This window comes from Phyllopteryx taeniolatus, chromosome 6, assembly GCF_024500385.1.
Source record: "Phyllopteryx taeniolatus isolate TA_2022b chromosome 6, UOR_Ptae_1.2, whole genome shotgun sequence".
Lineage (NCBI taxonomy): Eukaryota > Metazoa > Chordata > Actinopteri > Syngnathiformes > Syngnathidae > Phyllopteryx > Phyllopteryx taeniolatus.
The window spans coordinates 5,566,347-5,585,801 of NC_084507.1; the positions used below are offsets into that span (position 1 = coordinate 5,566,347).

General features: G+C 41.7%; 1 protein-coding gene across 1 annotated transcript; it reads left to right on the forward strand.

The window, feature by feature from the left end:
* Window positions 1-13,122: 13,122 nt before the first annotated feature.
* Window positions 13,123-17,739, forward strand: tent5aa (terminal nucleotidyltransferase 5Aa). Its single transcript, XM_061776920.1, has 2 exons — window positions 13,123-14,020; window positions 14,395-17,739. Exons 1-2 carry the CDS (start codon window positions 13,619-13,621, stop codon window positions 15,172-15,174), a joined length of 1,182 nt encoding a protein of 393 aa, XP_061632904.1. The 5' UTR covers window positions 13,123-13,618; the 3' UTR covers window positions 15,175-17,739.
* The last annotated feature ends 1,716 nt before the right edge of the window (window positions 17,740-19,455 follow it).

A 19,455-nucleotide genomic window follows, 5' to 3' on the forward strand; every position in this document is an offset into this window, starting at 1 on the left:
AGTGATGGTTGACTTTCTAGAACTTTCTCCCAGCTCAGCCACAGTGATCTTTGGGTTCTTCTTTACCTCTCAACAAGGCTCTTCTCCCCTGATTGCTCAGTTTCGCCGGACGGCCAGCTCTCTGAAGGGTTCTGATCATCCCAAACATCTTCCATTTAAGAATTATGGAGGTCACTGTGCTCTTAGGAACCTTAAGTGCAGCAGACATTTTTTTGTAACCTTGGCCAGATCTTTGCCTTGCCACAATTCTGTCTCTGAGCTCGTCCGGCAGTTCCTTTGACCTCATGATTTTCATTTGCTCTGGCATGCCTGTGAGCTGTCAGGTCTTCCTAATCAACTCAAATCCAGTATAATCAAACACAGCTGGACTCCAATGAAGGTGTTGAACCATCTCAAGGATGTTCAGAAGAAATGGACAGCACCCGAGTTAAATATGAGTGTCACAGCAAAGGTTCTGAATACTTATGGCGGTGTGATATTTCAGTTTTTCGTTTTTAATAAATCTGCAAAGATTTCAACAATGCCGTTTGTTCTGTCAATATGAGGTGCAGGGTGTACATTAATGAGGAAAAAAATAACTTACATGATTTTAGCAAATGGCTGCAATATAACAAAGAGGGAAACATTTCAGGAGGTCTGAATACTTTCTGTACCCACTGTATATACATTAAAAAGTGTTGGATCTAAAATTGAACCTTAGGCCACACCCCAGTCCAACCTGACGAGGAGTTGTCACCAATGGTGACATAAAATACTCTGCCAGTGAAGTAGGATTTAAACCAGTTAAAAACAGTACCAGTGAGGCTGCTTGTATTGTGCAGCCTGTTTAAAAGAATATTGTGGTCTACTGTAACAAAGGCTGCACTCAGATCCAGTAAGACGAGGACAGAGAGTTTTCTCATATCCATATTAATTCTATTATTGTTTAAAACTTTGATCACAGCTGTCTTGGTACAGTGATTTGTTCAAAACCTTGGCTGAAAAGTTTTGTGCAGTCTGTTAGTGTTCATAAAATCATTTAACTGGTTAAAAACAATCTTCTCTAAAAATGTACCTAAAAACGGGCAGATTAGACACTGGTCTGTAATTTGTCAGCTCTGCAGTGTCTTAATTGTTTTTATTCAAAAGGGTCTTTACAATGGCCATTTTAAGAGCATATGGAAAGACCCCTGTCTGAAGAGAACAATTTAAAATGTCTAGACGTCCTTTGCCAGAAAGTCAAAAAAATAAATAAATAACTAAATAAAATGGTGTTGGGATTGGATCTAAAGGCAGGTTGTTGGCTTTAGCTGGGAAATAACCTCCATCGTTCGCGCATCAACCAGGACAAAACTGTCCAGTGTTTCCTCACATAAAAACGAAGCTTCAGCCGCATTAAGACGATTAGGTTGTGGTGAAATAAATGCTGCCCTTATGGTTTTTATTTTGTTGCTGAAGTGAGTTGCAAATTCCTCGCAGTTTGCATCAGATAACCTGCTGGGAATGTTAAGGACGGGGTTGATCAAATTGTCAATGGTAGAGAAAATAATTAAAATATTTTTAGATCAATTTCAAGCTAATTTTTTCTCCACTTCTTTCCTGCAGTTTGACATTTTCTTTTCAGTTGTTTTGTGTCATTTGTTCGCCATGGTAGGGATGGGTTTGAGGAACGTTTTTGGGGGGTTTAATAGAGCTACTCGTGCTGGTTTCCCTGTTAAAACCATGTACATTAAAATCGCAAGAGGAGGGTAAAATGGGGGGTTTCTGCTAAAAGTTTAATAGTATTAGCAGTCACTTCAGCATTTAGATGGATCTTCCTCAGGGTGTGTTCTGAAATGTCAGTGTTTTTAAAACAACTCAAATCAAAATTAAATACAAAAATTATCTGAGATTGTCAAGTCTAGAACAGAGGATATGTGTATTGGTAGCCCTGAGGTGATGATGAGGTCCAATGTATGACCTTTGTTCGGGGTGAGTTGAGAAATATGTTGAGTGAAATTCATGCAGTTAAGACTGCATGACTCGAAAACAAAGATCCAAGATGCATACTTGGCTATCTTTGATATAGCTATTGGACAGTATTTGTGAAAAATCTGTAACATTGTATACAGGCTCGTATGAAGTTTGTCAATGAACACCTAAAGGATTCAGAGAATAATTGGGAAAAGATGATGCGGTCAGAGAAGACAAAAATCGAGCTGTTTGGAATCAATATGACTCGCCGTGTGTGGAGGAAGAGGAATTCCGACTATGACCCCACGGACACCATCCCCACTGTCAAGCATGGAGGTGGAAGCGCTATGCATTGGAGGTGTTTCTCTGCAAAGGGGACAGGTCAACGTCACAGCATCGAGGGAAATATGAATGGAGCCATGTACCGTGAAATCCTGGGTGACAACCTCCTCCTCTCAGCCAGAAAACTTGAAATGGGTCGTGGATGGGGCTTCCAGCACATCGATGACCCAACGCGCACAGACAAGGAAATGAAAGAGTGGCTAAAGAAGAAGCACATTAAAGTCACGGAGTGGCCTGGCCAGTCTCCAGACCTAAATCCCATAGAGAATCTGTAGAGGGAGCTGAAGCTTCGAGTTGCCAAGGCACAGCCTCAAAGCCTTAAGGATTTGGAGAGGATCTGCAAAGAGCAGTGGTCCAAAATTCCTCCCGAGATGTGTGCAAACCTGGTGATCAACTACAAGAAACGTTTGACCTCTGTACTGGCCAACAAGGGATTCTCCACCAACTACTAAGTCATGTTTTGATAGGGGGTCAAATACTTATTTCCCTCAATGAATTGCAAAATAATTTGAATATTTTGTTTTATGTGCTTTTTGAGATTGTCTTTTTGATATTCTGTCTCTCCTTGTTGAAATACACCAACCATTAAAATGATAGACTGTTCATGTCTTTGTCAGTGGCAAACTTACAAAATTTGTGAGGTATCAAATCATTATTTCCTCCACTATATATTTCAAACCCAAACCACTTTCAGCTTGGGCCAGCATGTCCACAAAGAGTTCCTGCTCCTTTTGCTTTGTTCAGTGCGTGAGAAGAGGCGTGAGTTATGGCAGGACAACTTGTGGCTGCTTCACCATTTAAAAAAAATAAAATAAAAAAAAATAAATAAAAAAATGTCAATGACAACGGACCTGTGGAGGATTCCAGAAGAATCCTTTCAGGAGTGTGTGACGGTGTGGCAGAGAAGGGTGAAATATATCTTTTGTGATACCAGTCCTGGAACCTTCAAAGTAAAAAAAAAAAAATCTACATAAAAATTTTTTGGGTACTTTTCCTGCTGGCAAATGTTAAAATGGGTTAAATTTGAAGTCCAATTTGTGCACGTGTTTATCAACACAATTACTATAGTTACAATGAGAGGGGAACCATCCAAGGGCTTAGAATTCAAGGTATGTCTATATTCACTTCCAGGACAGTTCGTTGACTTCCAGGTGAAGGGAGTACCTGAATCCAGTGACTATGCGTGGACAGCAGATTCCAAACTGAAGTACCAAATTTACAGCATGTCTGTAAAATTTAGTAGTCCCTAAAGTGCCTCAACAGAATGTAACTCCTGCCAATGGACCTGCAGGCTGGGAGCTAACAAAAGCCCTTTAATAATGCAGATTAAGTGAGATGGGCCTCCCTATCTCGTTTTTGAAATACGATCCTCTTTGTAACCTTTAGCTTTAATCAGCAAGAAAAACATGAAACCAAACACACCACAAAGTGTCCCTCTGGGATCAAACACAACTATAATAACAGATCCTCTTTGTTGAACTGATTACTGCTGCTTCTTCTCTCCAGAGACCCTCACACAGCCCCACTCAACATTTTCTTGACAGGAGTGATTCTGCAGATACTTTTTAACGGCTGTGTCTGAAGCATTTTGTTTGAAAAGCAGGAAGGAAATTACATTATTGTCAGTCTTGCGTCTGGTACACGACCACAGTTCAAAATGTTGTCTGCAGCACACGGAAAACGAATGTAAAACTAACGTGAATCTCCTGCAATTCCTGCTATCTGTGACGAGAGATTGAAGAGGCACTGGAGGGGATTTAATGAGTGGATCTTTGTTTTCGAGTCATGCAGTCAATCATGTTTTCTAATGGGGTTGTCACCTTTAGAGGGGCCCCAAACGCACTACAGCAATTTCCCTGTTTTTGATCAAATATAACATGCAGCTAGTATTTACTTTGTGTCACATCACCACAACTTTAGATTTTGCTTACTGCTAACCACACTGAAAAAAAAATGAAACATTGGATGAACTTTAGACAAAACAAAGTAGCCCGTCACTCCTAATATTTTAGCTTTGACTCATCTAAACAATTAATTTAGTACAACCTGAAATTTTAAACTTAAAAAAAAAAAAAAAAAAAAAACTAATTTCTTAAGGTGAAACAACCCAATTATTTTGAGTCGTTTTACATTTTGGGGCTTTATTACTTCTTACTTTCAATTTAACCAGATTTTTTTTTTACTTCCAGTAAAACATTGTTGAATATTGGAACAAATATTTTTTTTTTAAGTTGTCTCATGTAAAAATTTCAAATTGTCATAATTTGATGTATTTTCTATACCGCTTGTCATCATTTACAACCATTACTGTCACATTCACACCTAAGTACAATTAGAGTCTTCATAGAACCTACTGTAATATGATTGTTTTTTTGGAATACAGCAAGAAGAGTACCCAGAGAAAATGCATGCAAGCAATGAGAAAACATACAAACTCCACACAGGAAGACCGGAGCCCGGATTTGAACCCACAACTTCTGAACTGTGCCAACCGGTCAGACTAACCTTAACGTTACCAGAATGCAAAGTTTAATCTTTTTTTCTGTACCAGTGTCAGTATAGCTTCTCCTGTCCAACGTCCATTTGAGGCAGAAATACAAGTTATTTAAAAAAAATGTGAATGCTCAAATCATACTCAGTCTAATAAAATTCTTTGATTGAAATTAAACATTTCAATTTGGTGCCCCGCTATAAATTTACATTGCATTAAAGTAGAAAAATCGATTCAAACATCAACATCAATTAGAAAATTTACTTTAAAAACAACTAATATTTTTCAACTATTGGAACAAAAATAACACAAATGAATGAGCTTTATTATACTTTTTCAGTGCATTCACTCATTATTAAATACTTTCTCAACAGAACAAAGAGCTGATCTGCTAAACTTGTGTAAAATAAGAGGAAAGGACAGTTGGTATAGCCCGATAATAAAATCATAAAGATGATTATCAACAATGACACTAGAAATTAGCTCAGAAAGATTTGAAAAACCTTTTGGAGGATAATTTTAGAACAGTCGTGTGAATCACCAGCTTAACACATGGAATCCATCCCTTTTCCATACCGCTTATCCTCACTAGGGTTGCAGGGGTGCTTGAGTGGAGCCTATCCCAGCTGACTGGGCAAGAGGCGGGGGTACACCCTGAACCGGTCGCCAGCCAGTTGCAGGGCACATAGAAACAAACGACCATTTGCACTACGGGCAATTTAAAGTCTTCAACTAACCCACCACGCATGTTTTTGGGATGTGGGAGGAAACCGGAGAACCCAGAGAAAACTCACGCAGGCATGGGGAGAACATGTACACTTCACACGGGCAGATGTGCTAACCAGTCGTCCACCGTGCCACGCCATATTATGAAATAAGTTATTCAAATGAATTCAGTTTGTCTGGAACTGTTCAATTTACCAATCCACTACAAAAAGCTATTCATTTAACGATGTGTTTATTTATGCTGTTTTAGTTCGCAGTGGTGTGGAACTATACTGCATTATACTGAAAGGGGTTCGCAACCTTAACACAGATGACACCAAGCTGTACATCGCTGTGTCAGATCAATTCTTAACTGTGTTTTAGATATTGAGTCATGGATGGCAGTAAATTTCCTAAAACAGGTTTTAGTTATTGGTCCTGAAGGCAAGAGAGAGAAACTGTTACAGAATCTACAAGATTTTAAACCATCACAGCATGTAAAGAACCTGGGAATATTTTTTTTTACTCTGAGCTTAATTTTATTCCACACATCAAGAATGTAATTCAGTTAGGTTTTTACCATTTTAAGAATATTGTCGCTACACTATTAATTATGTGCTGTGTGTGTGTGTGTGTGTTTTACGTTTATATGTGGGGATGGAAGGGGTGGGTTCCTATATCCATCCATTTCCTTTACCGCTTCTCCTCACTAGGGTCGCGGGCGTGCTGGAGCCTATCCCAGCTATCTTCGGGCGGGAGGCAGGGTACACCCTGAACCAGTCGCCAGCCAATCGCAGGGCACATAGAAACAACCATCCGCACTCACATTCACACCTACGGGCAATTTAGAGTCGCCAATCAACCTACCATGCCTGTTTTTGGGATGTGGGAGGAAACCGGAGTACCCAAAGAAAACCCACACAGGCACAGGGAGAACATGCAAACTCCACACAGGCGGGGCCGGGATTTGAACCCCGGTCTCCAGAACTGTGAAGCGGATGTGCTGACCAGTCTACCACCATGCCGGCAGGTTCCTATATATTACTATTGCTATTTTAATTGTCTTTTTTATCTCTGTAAAGCACTTTGCATTGCATTTTATTGTATGAAAAGTGATATATGAATGAACTTCATTTGATTTTATTTGAGTGCGCAAACACCAAAGGGGCGTGAGTCACTGAATTTTGAGGCTGGCTGTAAATCATCGATCATGGAGTTTTCCTGAGCTTTGTGAATGCCTTTGAAATCCATGAGAAAATTAAAACACACTTTAAGTATGAAAATATCTTATGGAGCAGATGTGTCGTCCACCACTCGGGACGTGTGCAGCACTCTGGCCAACACGTTGACACTTGTTTTAGTCTATGAAATAATTCCAATAAAAGTCATTTAATCAGGATACTGTGATTGTGACTGACAGCATGTTTGGAGGACCATCAATAAAAAAGGGCATGTGCCTGCCATTCTATACATCAGCAGTGCCCAACCTTCCTTGCACCACGGACCATGTGAATAACTTTAACGTAAACATTTTTTGACAACCAGTGTTGCAGAAAGATCTGTTACACATCAGAATTTGTGACCTGGGGGATGTTGTAAGCTATGTTCATGACACAACAATAAGGAAGAAATTGGAACTTTTTGGAAGGTATCTGTCTCGTAACATCTGGCGTAAATGTAGCACGTTATTTCAGAAAAAGAACATCATACCAACAGTCAAACATGGTGGTGGTGGGTCTTGTGCTGCTTTTCTCCTTCAGGACCTGGACAACTTGCTGTGAATGATGGAACAATGAATTCTGCTCTTTAGCAGAAAATCGTGACGGAGAATGTTCAGCCATCAGTTTGTAGCCTCAAGCTGAAGTGCACTTGGGTTCTGTAGGAGGATAATGATCCAAAACACACCAGCAAGTCAACTTCTGAATGGCTTAAAAAAACAAAATGAAGGTTTTGGAGTGGTCTAGTCAAAGTCCGGAATCGAATCCGACTGAAATGCAGCGGCATGACCTTATAAAGGCCTTTAACACTAGAATGCCCAAAAGCCCAGACATTTGGCTTTTCTATCTATAATGCCTCAAGAGGAACCGAGTGACTGGATTAGTTTGAACCTTTATCCCAACTCAGGTGTGAACAGCCCTGCAATTTGGCTTTGCTAATTTGCATGCCCAAAGGGCTGGCTCGTTCCGTTTTCTCACCATCCTTCACCATCTTGTCACCATTGTTCTGTAAATGAGGGCCAATTCCTCTCTACTCTCTACACAGTTACTGAAAAAGAACTGATGTTGCTTTGCCTTTACCTGAATAAATTGAGAGAAATTACTGGCTGTATGCTTACACAACACTGCATACACTTTTGTCCGATACATCCCATTACACATAAACACCCAGACCTTTTTATAAACATAGTTTCTAGTTACTGTCGTGTCCCTGCCAATAGCCAACATGTTCATGAGATGAAGTTATAGAAAACGGAGGTCGTTCTGTCTCTGAGTACCACCGTCTCGGGGCACGGTGAGAGTGTCGGATTGAAATTCCGAACGTATCCTGTGTTGATGCTTTGGGAGTTTGTTGTGTCCGTGCGAAAATGTGTAATGCAACTATATGTTTATACGGAGATCTGGGCGTGTAGCTGTAATGAGATGTATCAAACAAAATGTATGCAGTGTTGTGTAAGCCTCCAGCTAGTAATTTCTGTCAAAATCAATGTGTTGTAATGTAACGAGAGAGAGGTAGCGGTTTAGAACTGGTGTACAATAGTTTCTCACAGCATTGTGTTCAACAGGCTACAATTAGTAATGATATTTCCACTTTTGTGATCACAACAAAAAAATATTTTCCCCTCCCTTCTGAGGAAGAGGTCGACAGTTTGTTTTTCTTTTCTTGTTGAGATTTATTGCTGATGCACAAGATTCAAACAAGACTTCTTTACTTATAAATTACTGCAATGAAATATACAAACACACAAATCTGTGCAGTATGTGGATAAAGTGAACTCTTCAACCCCCTACATTGTCTGAACATACTTGGCACTGCCACGCCATCTCCTTTCTGCATTTGCCACATGTGTACAGCGCACAGTGGCGTGATCGTTCTTGGACTGAAAGTTCACCTGGCACACTTGCCCTTTCCCTCTTCCCCAAAATATCTTCAACATACCTGAGTGCTGAATTCATTCCGGTCCACAGTCTTTTTGGCTGATACTGGAAGCTCCCGGCGAATCTTATTGACTGTGCCAAGGTCCATGGTGATCGTAAGATGTGATGCAGTTGGCAACCAAAGGCCCCCAAATGTCAGAGACTGCAGCAAACCTGTCAGTCACAACTCGCTCACTGCGCATGCCCTTGTCATCAAAGCGTAGGTATCGCATGATGTCTTGGAAGCGGTTTCGGGCCATAATTCCGATCATCAGTGGGTGTCCCAGTTTTGCTGACCATGCGTTGCGCAGTGATGGATGTTTGATCAGCCCACGCAAGAGGAGGATGGTAATGAACACCACTAGTTCAGGAAGGGCCATGAACTAACTGTGCTGTGTCTGGCGTCCACGCTGAACAGTCCGACCTCTCTTTTCTGGTGGCGGTGAAGTCTCCTCATCTGTAGGGTGATCATATTTTTTTAGATGTGAGCAATGAAATATGATGTGAGCTATAAAAACATCAACCAAGGTTAGAAATATATTTACAATCTAAATCAGAAAGTTTAAAAAAAAACAAAAAAAAACCCGAATGTTTTTCAACTATTGGAACAAAAATAGTCAGCACGGTGCCTGTGTGGGTTTACTCCGGGAACTCCGGTTTCCTCTCACGTCCCAAAAACATGCATGGTAGTTTTATTGAAGACTCTAGATTGCCTGTGGGTGTGAATGTAAGCATGAATGGTTGTTTGTTTATGTGTAGCCTGCGATTGGCTGGCAACCAGTTCAGGGTGTACCCCGCCTCTCGCCCAGAGTCAGCTGGGATAGGCCCCGGCACACCCGCGACCCTCGTGAGGATAAGCGGCATGGAAAATGGATGGATGGGATTTGAAAGCATTTTAAGTTCACTTGGGTTATATTTATCTCTTTACATTTGTTTGACGATGTTAAACATTAAAGTGGGGAAACTATGCAAAAAGACAATACTTTATTTTACAGGACTGTATGTTTGGAGGTCTTGCAACAGAGGATGCTGAACCTACCAAAGTGGTCCACAAACACAGTATCTCATAGCTTACGAAGAGATGCCACCTTCTGAGCGATGTTTGTGTTGAAACTAAGTTTATTTCATGTCTGTCTGAATGGTTACTTTACATACAGTAATAACTAAATCGTTATGTACCTTTCCAAGCAGATTTCATACATATGTAGCTGACATACTGTTGCAATGGATTTAAACTCTATCTACAAAAAGCTTTTTCCATAACACAGTCCTAGTATGCTGAAAACGTGTGGGCAGAGGAGCTCCCTTTTTTGACAAATTTGACCAGGCAGTAGAGGTCTATACTGTAGGATGGACGTAGGGAACAAAGATGCTACTGAATGCAACTGGTATGTTTACTTATGTAAAACAAATTGGGATTAACGTGGAAGAAATTTTTACAACCGATGTCTAAATTTAACCTTTATACGGGGGTGTACCAGTGGCACCCGTCAGCAAAAAGCATTCATACTGTTTAACAGCAAATGAAAATCATTCTGTTATGCATTTAGACATCCCTTTGTACATTCCAAGGAAAAGTCATGTTTTTATTTTAAAATCGGAACAAGATGTGCTCTGCCAATGCTGCAGAGAGGAGATTGAGGGAGCTCAAAATGGAGTACCACTGACTGGGTAATTTATGTAAATCAGAAAACAAAACAACAGTTTACCAGTGTACAGAGTTGCTGGAAAGCCTGGCTCAGGTATCTGATGGAGGTCAGGACACAAATAACAGCCAAAAGTGAGCCGGATTTACACAATATCCTTTAACATACTCCTGGCCATATCTCTTTAACACTGCACAAGCCACTGCAAGAAACCGACATGTATTGATTAACATTCAACCCATACACTTTTTGTTTGTGACCAGTGCCGTCAATGCTACCACCCTCACTGTACTGGCAATCCGAGGGAGGGCATACACATCTGTGTGGCATCGTGGCATGCCAAGAAGTTCCAGGCTGTGGCAGTGTTTCATGTCTTGATTGACCAAATGTTGTCAACTATTTGTGAATAGTTCCCATGCTTCTTTGGATTTTGTTATTTGTTTACTGTGCGTTTGCGTGCTTTTGAAAATTGCATTCCAAAACCTACATATTGGATATATTTGTCACCATTTTTTTTCTTTTTACATTTTTGAGTGTTTTCTATTGCTTCTGTACTGTAAATGATGATATAATTATGTCACTCATTCTGACGTACATAAATTGCGACTGCTGTATTCCGAGCTCTGGGGAGTAACCCCATTTGAGAATATTTATGTCCAGATGAAGGTGGGAGAATGTCAGAAGGGCAGGAAAATGTTTTTGCTTGTGTTGATGTTGGGTGTGTGTAAAAGACATCGATTTCCATTTGTTAATGCAGACATGGAAACGTAATAACAGCTCATCCAATATTGTGTCGGGCTCACAAATTCAGATAAAACCTAGTTTACATACATACACAAATACTACTGTTGACATCAGTATGCTTCTCTTTTGCTGTTGAACTCTTTAAACATTGCACCCTGGGTCACATAATTCCATTCAAATATTTGACTGGGTTCCAACATAGGATGTACCGTGTTCATCAAAATGTGTTTCATGTGTATGATGTCACGTGTGGGGAGTAGCTGGACCCAAGAGCAGGCAGAGGCAGATGTAAAATGATGAACAGTTTATTGAGCAATGGTTATGGAGGTGGTCCTGGGTGTGTTGGCAGGCAGTGGACAGAACAGGCGGGTGGCTTGGTGGCAGGAATGACGTGGGTCAGGAACACGGGGGAGCACTGGGAAGGAGGAGACACAAGAGTTAACGAGGAGTTAAGTGGCTTACTTGAGTACGGTGGGCCGTGGTACCGCTCGGAGAGGTTGCAATACTTTGGAAAGGATTTTCTGGAACAGGCAGGCTTAAATACCGGTGGTGATGATGCTGATTGGAGACAGGTGCTGAAAACAGAGAGGGGAGGGGACGCAAAGAGCCCTCCAGGCTACTGTAATGAAACCGCAGGGCAGTATATGACATATGATCTTTTTGTTTTTGAAGACTTACATTTTACCGTTCAGTGTGTTCCTGCTTCATGAAATCAAGGGATCAAATCCACTTCATAGCACGCATCTGTCCACACATGCGAAAGACATTGACTAAGTTGTCTATTGTAGCTGATTAATAGTTTCATGTACATTTCCAGATGGGGAATGCGATTTCAAAGTTTTGTGATTTCTGTCTAATGCATGCATGGATGGATGGAAATACATTGATTTTCCGTACCACTTCTCCTCACTACGGTCTCGGGCGTGCTGGAGCCTATCCCAGCTATCTTCGGGAGGGAGGCGGGGTACACCCTGAACTGGTTGCCAGCCAATTGCAGGGCACATAGAAACAAACAACCATTTGCACTCACATGCACACCTACGGGCAATTTGGAGTCTTCAATTAACCTCCCATGCATGTTTTGGGGATGTGGGAGGAAACTGTAGTACCCTGAGAAAACTCACACAGGCACGAGGAGAACATGCAAACTCCACACAGGCGAGGCTGGATTTGAACCTGGGTCCTCACGAACTCTGAGGCAGACGTGCTAAACAGTCGCCACCGGAAATAAATACATACATAAGTTAAATACATACTACTGTTTTTCTTAGTTGTATGAATAATTGGCGATGGGTGTCCTTTTTTTTGGCTAGAGCACCTGCCCCCAAAAATGTCTGTGCAATGTGCCTAACCCATGGAGACAGACAACCATCTATCTATCTATCTATCTATCTATCTATCTATCTATCTATCTATCTATCTATCTATCTATCTATCTATCTATCTATCTATCTATCTGGATAATTCAATTGCTTGACAGTCACTTTTAGGTGCTGTATTTATATACAGTTTTGTGTCAAGACAAAATACAGCCTATAGGAGGCGATATGGCAACATTTGTTGTTCAATGTTTCATTCAATGCATCATGGTGTATATGCAGCTACCATGTAGTTAGTTGCTGTTCATTTCACCTCCCCACCCACAAATTCTCTTTAATCTATAAGTGATCTCAGGAGGATCAGAAAAGGCATGTATTGTTAGCTGATTTATGATTTTAAATAGCTCAATTGTAAAATAAATAAATAAATAAAAATGTTAAGCTGTCTGAATAGCTAATGTGTTAAATTGTTGAAATAGTTCAATTTTAAATAGCTAATTTTAAGATGATTTATAATTTGAAATAGGCAAACGTTCGCCATTGTTTGTGATGCGCTGCAGGCAGACTTGCATTCTGTCTCTTCCATGGGATGCAGCACGTTAAGTTGGGCAGGTAACTATTAACTTAGACTACCAGTGGCGTGAAATAGACTCGGGGAAAGCGAGTTGGACCTCGCACGCGCACGTGTTGCTTTTTTTAGGAGAGCATTTCTTGAAAGTGGGAGAAGAAATGCAAAATGTGTAAAGGCGCCCACAAGCAAGCCTCTCGTTGCGTTGCGAGGGGTTGATTTGCGAGAGGGAGGACTCTACCAAAGTATGAATCGAGGAGCCGCTTGTTTATGCAAATTCCTCAAATGAGAGGCGTGCCTCAGAGCGATGGAGCCGGAAAAGCAAAGCACCTTCAAAGACCGGGATGCGCTGCTCTCGGACTCATTCGCAGCAGCACTGGAGGGAAGGTTTGTGAAGCGCAAAGTCACGCGTTTGTCCGCAATTCCTCCTCAGTGCAACCATCAAGTCTGCGACTGTGCCTGTGGGATTTTCAAATTCACTAGTTGCCTCAAATCGCTATAATCTATTGGTGTGCGTGTGCGTACGTTTTTTGTTGTTGTTGTTGTTGTTTTTTTTTTTTTTTTAACATTTTTTGAAATGCCGAGTTTCGGTGTACATGACGTTGAAGTTACTCCACCAAACCGAATCAGTGCGTAAATACGCATTCGCTCCAGTTTTGGCTCTTGTTTTTTCAATTAAATAATCAGGGGATTTTTATTTTTTATTTTTTATTTTTGTATTTTTCCCCTGCATCAACATGTCAGAGAGCGACAGCAGCGCAACCGGCGGCAGCGTCAGCGTGCTGAGCTGGGAGCAAGTGCAGCGTCTGGACGCCATACTGACGGAGACCATCCCGATCCACGGAAGGGGCAACTTCCCCACGCTGGAGATGCAGCCCCGACAGATCGTCAAAGTGGTGCGCAGCAGGATGGAGGAGAAACAAATCCACGTCCGGGACGTGCGCTTAAACGGCTCCGCAGCCAGCCACATCCTGCACGGAGACAGCGGGTTGGGGTTCAAGGACCTCGATCTCATATTTTGCGCAGATATGAAAGGAGAACGGGATTTCCAGATTGTGAAGGACATTGTTCTGGACTGTCTCCTGGACTTTTTACCCGACTGTGTGAATAAAGAGAGGATTACCCCTTTAACGTTAAAGGTAGGCCGACACCTAAACAATTAGTTAAGATGTGGTGAGATTGAATTTGGGTTCACGGTCATTGTGCTCACACTTAATGTGCAATTAGATTAGACGGCGATAGTAAAAGATGCCCAAGGGGATTGTGTTAAACCAATTTGGAAAGTAACTTGAGCCCAGCCACCGAGATCTCATATCCCAGCACAATCTTTGCTTTTAATGATCAGATTCCGGACGGGAGCATTAATGACGAGCTTTCCGCAGAACCGAAACTAGCTTATGTTTGAATCTCGGATAGCATTATCCATTAAAAAAACTTGATCACGGATTCTTAAAATATTCCAGGCGAGCGTTCCTTGTCAAATAAATCCTTGTCATCTTTTTGCCTCTCACAGGAAGCCTACGTGCAGAAGATGGTGAAGGTGTGTAACGACTCGGACCGCTGGAGCCTCATCTCGCTCTCCAACAATCGGGGCAAGAACGTGGAGCTGAAGTTTGTGGACTCGCTTCGGCGTCAGTTCGAGTTCAGCGTGGACTCTTTCCAGATCAAGTTGGACTCCCTGCTGCTCTTCTATGAGTGCTCCCAGAACGCCATGACCGCCACCTTCCACCCTACCATTATGGGCGAGAGCGTGTACGGCGACTTCAGCGAGGCCCTGGACCATCTACGTCACAAGATCATCTGCACCCGCAACCCGGAGGAGATCCGAGGCGGCGGCCTGCTGAAGTACTGTCACCTGCTGGTGAGGGGCTTCCAGGCCGCGTCCGAGTCTGAGATGAAGTCCCTGCAGCGTTACATGTGCTCCCGCTTCTTCATTGACTTCCCTGACATCGGCGAGCAGCAGCGCAAGCTGGAGTCCTATCTTCAAAACCACTTTGTGGGCCTGGAGGACCGCAAGTACGACTACCTGATGACGCTCCACGGGGTGGTCAATGAGAGCACGGTGTGCCTCATGGGACACGAGAGGCGACAGACCTTAGGGCTCATAGCCATGCTGGCAGTGCGGGTTTTGGCCGAGCAGAATGTCATTCCCAACGTGACCAACGTCACCTGTTACTACCAGCCTGCTCCTTACGTGGCAGACGGTAACTTCAGTAACTACTACATAGCACAGGTACAGCCGGTGTTCGCCTGCCAGCAGCCTGCCTACTCCACCTGGCTGCCCTGTAACTGAGCCAGCCCGGAGTGTAGAAGAAGGAGGAGGAGGAGGTTGATTTGTTTGAACGGGAGCACAGTTGCCACCACAAACTGACAGCAAAGGCAGTCTTTTTTTTTTTTTTTAAATGTTTTGCATCAAAGCTTGTGTTTTTGTTCATACATTGAGTATGAATGATAGATAACAAAACGCTGGACTTTCAGTCAATGTGAATATCTCACTTTTCTTGAAATACCAAGCCCATCTGACTTATTATATGTTAAATATGGGACTTCGGCAAATGCAATCGGCAGACCTGTCACTCAATCAAGAAGGGAGCGGCAGAATGTGTATCGGTGCCCACTGAGTTGACGGCCTGCTCACAGGGGTGAGTACACGCCCACCCTCGCCTGCCCTTGTGTGGGGAAAATCAAACGTCTGCAGAGCACTCTAATAGAACACACTATACTCTGGTTTCCGTCAGCTGTTTTGGGGAAGCTGCTGTTTGAATTCACTTTGGTTATTAAACCGGCGTCTCTTTTGCATTTGGGTATAAATACGGTTGTTACAGACCAAAGATTTCACATTGTTTCTTACATTGAAACCCTGTTTTTTAAAAATGGGGAATTAGGTAAAATCTCTGTCTGTTTGTATTTGTGTTTAAGTGCCTATGGCCCTTAAGTGGGCAGAGAAAAGACAGAGCAGGCCAATTATTGTGTGAATGTGCTTGTTTCGTGCAGCACACAAGACAACAGCACCAGGAAGGCTTGTGAATGTGTGACACAGATTGCACATAGACTGGCATTTGCCAGTAAAGAGCATTACCAGTGTTTTGCATGAAAGTAGCAGCAAAATGTTGTGCATAGATTTTATATATATATATACAGTAAACCATACCACCATTTATTATGTGTTCTACTTGAATGCTGGTATTGTTTGTCAGTAATGAGAGCACTTGACAAGAGTAGTAATATCATCAGAAAACCTCCTCAACTGCACGTTATCTTTATATTTTGTAGGAAAGGAATGATCTTTTCTCACCTGGGAAAACGACACGTGCAGTCACGCAGGTCAGCCGAGGTCAATAGCCACTTTGATAGCATATGCAAATATGCACGTGAAGCCATCCTATATGTTCAGGGTGTGCACTAAATCCATTTTTATTTGACATTATCATTGTAATCTGTAGAAAGTGGAAAAGCATCCATCATCTGTATGTATAATGGAATACACTCTGTCTTGGCTCATGCTTCGTGTACCCTAAAAAATGACATAATATAGGTAGGTAGTGTTTTGTGTAATTCTTAGCGAAAACAAAAAGCAACAGCAATGACAAGAAGCACCTTGACGCCGCTACAAAGCGACGGAAAGAGAGCAAAGGCTGCGTTCAGACAGAGCCGCTGCTTGAAGAATATTTGCCGTGACACCTCAGACGATGAGACACTATTTGCTGTAGCACCCTGACAGGGAATTCCTCAGCCGCTGCTCAAGCACTCCAGCCTGGTCTGCCTCTGCAGACGCTCTCTCGAGGCCTCTGAAAAATATTTCGCTCATCCGCTGCATGTACATCGATTAAAGCCATTGCTTTTGGGTATAGAAAATGGATGTGTAGCAATAGATTGTGTGTTGTTTTAGACAGCAGTAATAAAGGCAGACGGATCAAACTTGAGTGAAAAGTAAATGTCGCAAGAGGGAATCAGTCTGGAGAGATGGGTGCAGCTGGTGATGGGGTTTATTTCTAGGGCTACCAGGCTTCACTGTGCAAACTGGATCCCAGCTTAATGACAGTGCTGCTTTTTTTTTTTTTTTTTTTTTTTAATTTGGGAGACCAAAAGGATTGTGCTACTTTTATCATCCGATGAAAAACAAACAAACAAGAAAATTAGGACAGATTCAACAGATGTTTCAGTTGAAAGATGTTACAATTGTAGTGTAGCTACTTATTTAATGTTGTGAACGCTTCATTCTGCCGCATTATAAAACAGCTTTGTACATATATGAATACATGCTCCAGCTTTACCGATTCACTTATGTTGCAGCCTTCCCTGCTGTTATGTATAAAAGGTGAATCATGACCTTTGAAGAGCAGAATCAAGACAAACTGCCATTAATCAAGGTATTTATCATCCTGTCTAAGACCATTTTTTTTCATTTCTTTCTTCTTGTCAGTGATTGTCTTTGATGGTAAAACTATGGTTGTGCAGGCATTGTATAGCCTTTTTTTACTCAGTGACGTGTTGCCAGCTGACTAGCTTGCTAGCGCCAGTCTGCCTGTCGAGTAGTGATTGTGCCTATCAATTAGAGATTGTGCATTACTGCATTGTCCTGTATACGTTGACTCAAATATGTTCATCATGATGCATCCTTTAAAGAACACACACGGAAAACAAAGATAAAGATTCTTGTCTTGCGTGTGTATTTTTTATGAGTGTTTTGTTACATAAATGTATCAGAGACTGTGTATGTTGCAGCACTTTTAAATCTGTGATTGGACTTATATATTGGATATATGTTCTCATTAGCTTTTTGCTATCTTACAGTATGTTGTGTGTCCAATGGGTCCAAATTTCACATTGTTTTCATCAATAAAATATATGAAAATTAGACTGATGTCTCTTGTCCTGCATTTGCCCATTTGAACTCATGAACTTTAATCATGTTTTCATAATCTTATAAAGATGACTATTGCATGTATTGATCATATTGTGAATCAGAATCAGAGTTTGAAAATTGCCATTACATTGAGTTGATGTTGAGCGCCAGTGATGAAATGCTTTTTTCGGAAGTGTCTCAAAAGGATCCTTGTAGCAGCCACCACAATTCATCTGCTGCTACTGCACTCGCTGGCTGACCCTATTGCATAGATGTGGAATTTCTTCAGGAATTCACCAAACAAATCTATAGGATATTGTACCATCAATCTTAAAGCGCTCGACAGGCCTGTACAATAGAGGCACTATTCTCTTTTTATCTCCATTAGAGTCCATCGAGATTTATATAGCAATGCAGATGTATCTCCAATAACGTCAGACAATTATTTGTATCATTTGATAAAGCTACTTATTCCCGTCATTATATGTTGATGTTGGATATATGTCCACTTTCAGGTTGGTCCATTTTTTATACTTGAATCAGAATGTCACAATGCTTGACAAATGGTACAGAGTCCTTCATTACATTTTTACATACGTATATTCCATTTGGATTCACGTTCAGTTAACATGTAAAATAACATTGTAGTAAGAGTTGACATTTCGGTTAGAGAACAGACTAAATACAGAAGAAACATAAAAGGATTCCAATATAGTAAAGACCAATTTTTTAGTTAAAGTTCAACTCGCCAATGCTCGAAATTTATAGTGGATTTAGTTAGTTAGTCAGGCTCCTTTACTCTTTAAAGTGTCTTATAAGATCAGGGCTATAGATCCTTTTTTAAAATGTAAAGAACCAAAATAATTGTGTTTTTATTAATGGCACTACCACAACTTTATTGTATGTAATAATTTCAACTGAAAGGTTTGAATTACCGTGTTTTCATGACCATTAGGCGCACTTAAAAGTCTTAAATTTTCCCCAAAATGGACGGGGCGCCTTATAATGCGACGCGCCTTATGTGTGCACCAAGTTCCCAAATCTGTAAATGTTGTTGTGTGACTTCGATGAGCGCTCCGCTTGACGGACTGGGAGCATTTCCTGCCGACACGCTGCTTATATAGAGGAAAGGCGAACGTGACTGAGGACAGCATAAGGACGTTAAAGGGGGAAGGGTACGCGTGACAGAGGACACTAAAGGCACGCCCACAGTGTGCAAAACAACATCGGTTTGGCTAAGGACCTCCCCAAAAATGGCACCTACGAAGAGACACAGAGCACAGTTTAAACTGCAAGCTATCAGTTACGCCGAGGAACATGCGAATCGAATTCAAGATCAACGAATCCATGGTTCGCAAGTGGAGGAAGCAGGAAACGCCGGCATCATTGCTGAACAGCCCACCGGCAACGAGACTGACTCCAACAATGACGAGAGGGAACCTGGCGTGTTTGATGGAGAACTTGCCCTGCTGTTCATTTCGGATACAGAAGATGAGGACTTTGATGGATTTATGGATGAGGATTGATAAAAAAATAACGTGAGTACATCGTTAAATACTTCAATAAAGTACAACCGAACTCAGTTTTGCTCCCGCTACCTTTTTAAAAACATACGCTAGCATGCATGCTAGCGAATGCGTTAGCGTGCATGCATGCTACCGAATGTTTTAAGCTAGCGTATGTTTCACCATGCCTGCGCCCAATAATACGGTGCGCCATATGGTCGCA

What these genes read in the sequence shown, in the direction of transcription:
- tent5aa (XM_061776920.1), top strand. Translation starts at nt 13,619, where the DNA reads ATGTCAGAGAGCGACAGCAGCGCAACCGGCGGCAGCGTCAGCGTGCTG. An exon ending in TTACCCCTTTAACGTTAAAG is followed by an intron (nt 14,021 to 14,394) that starts GTAGGCCGACAC and finishes TGCCTCTCACAG; the next exon opens with GAAGCCTACGTGCAGAAGAT.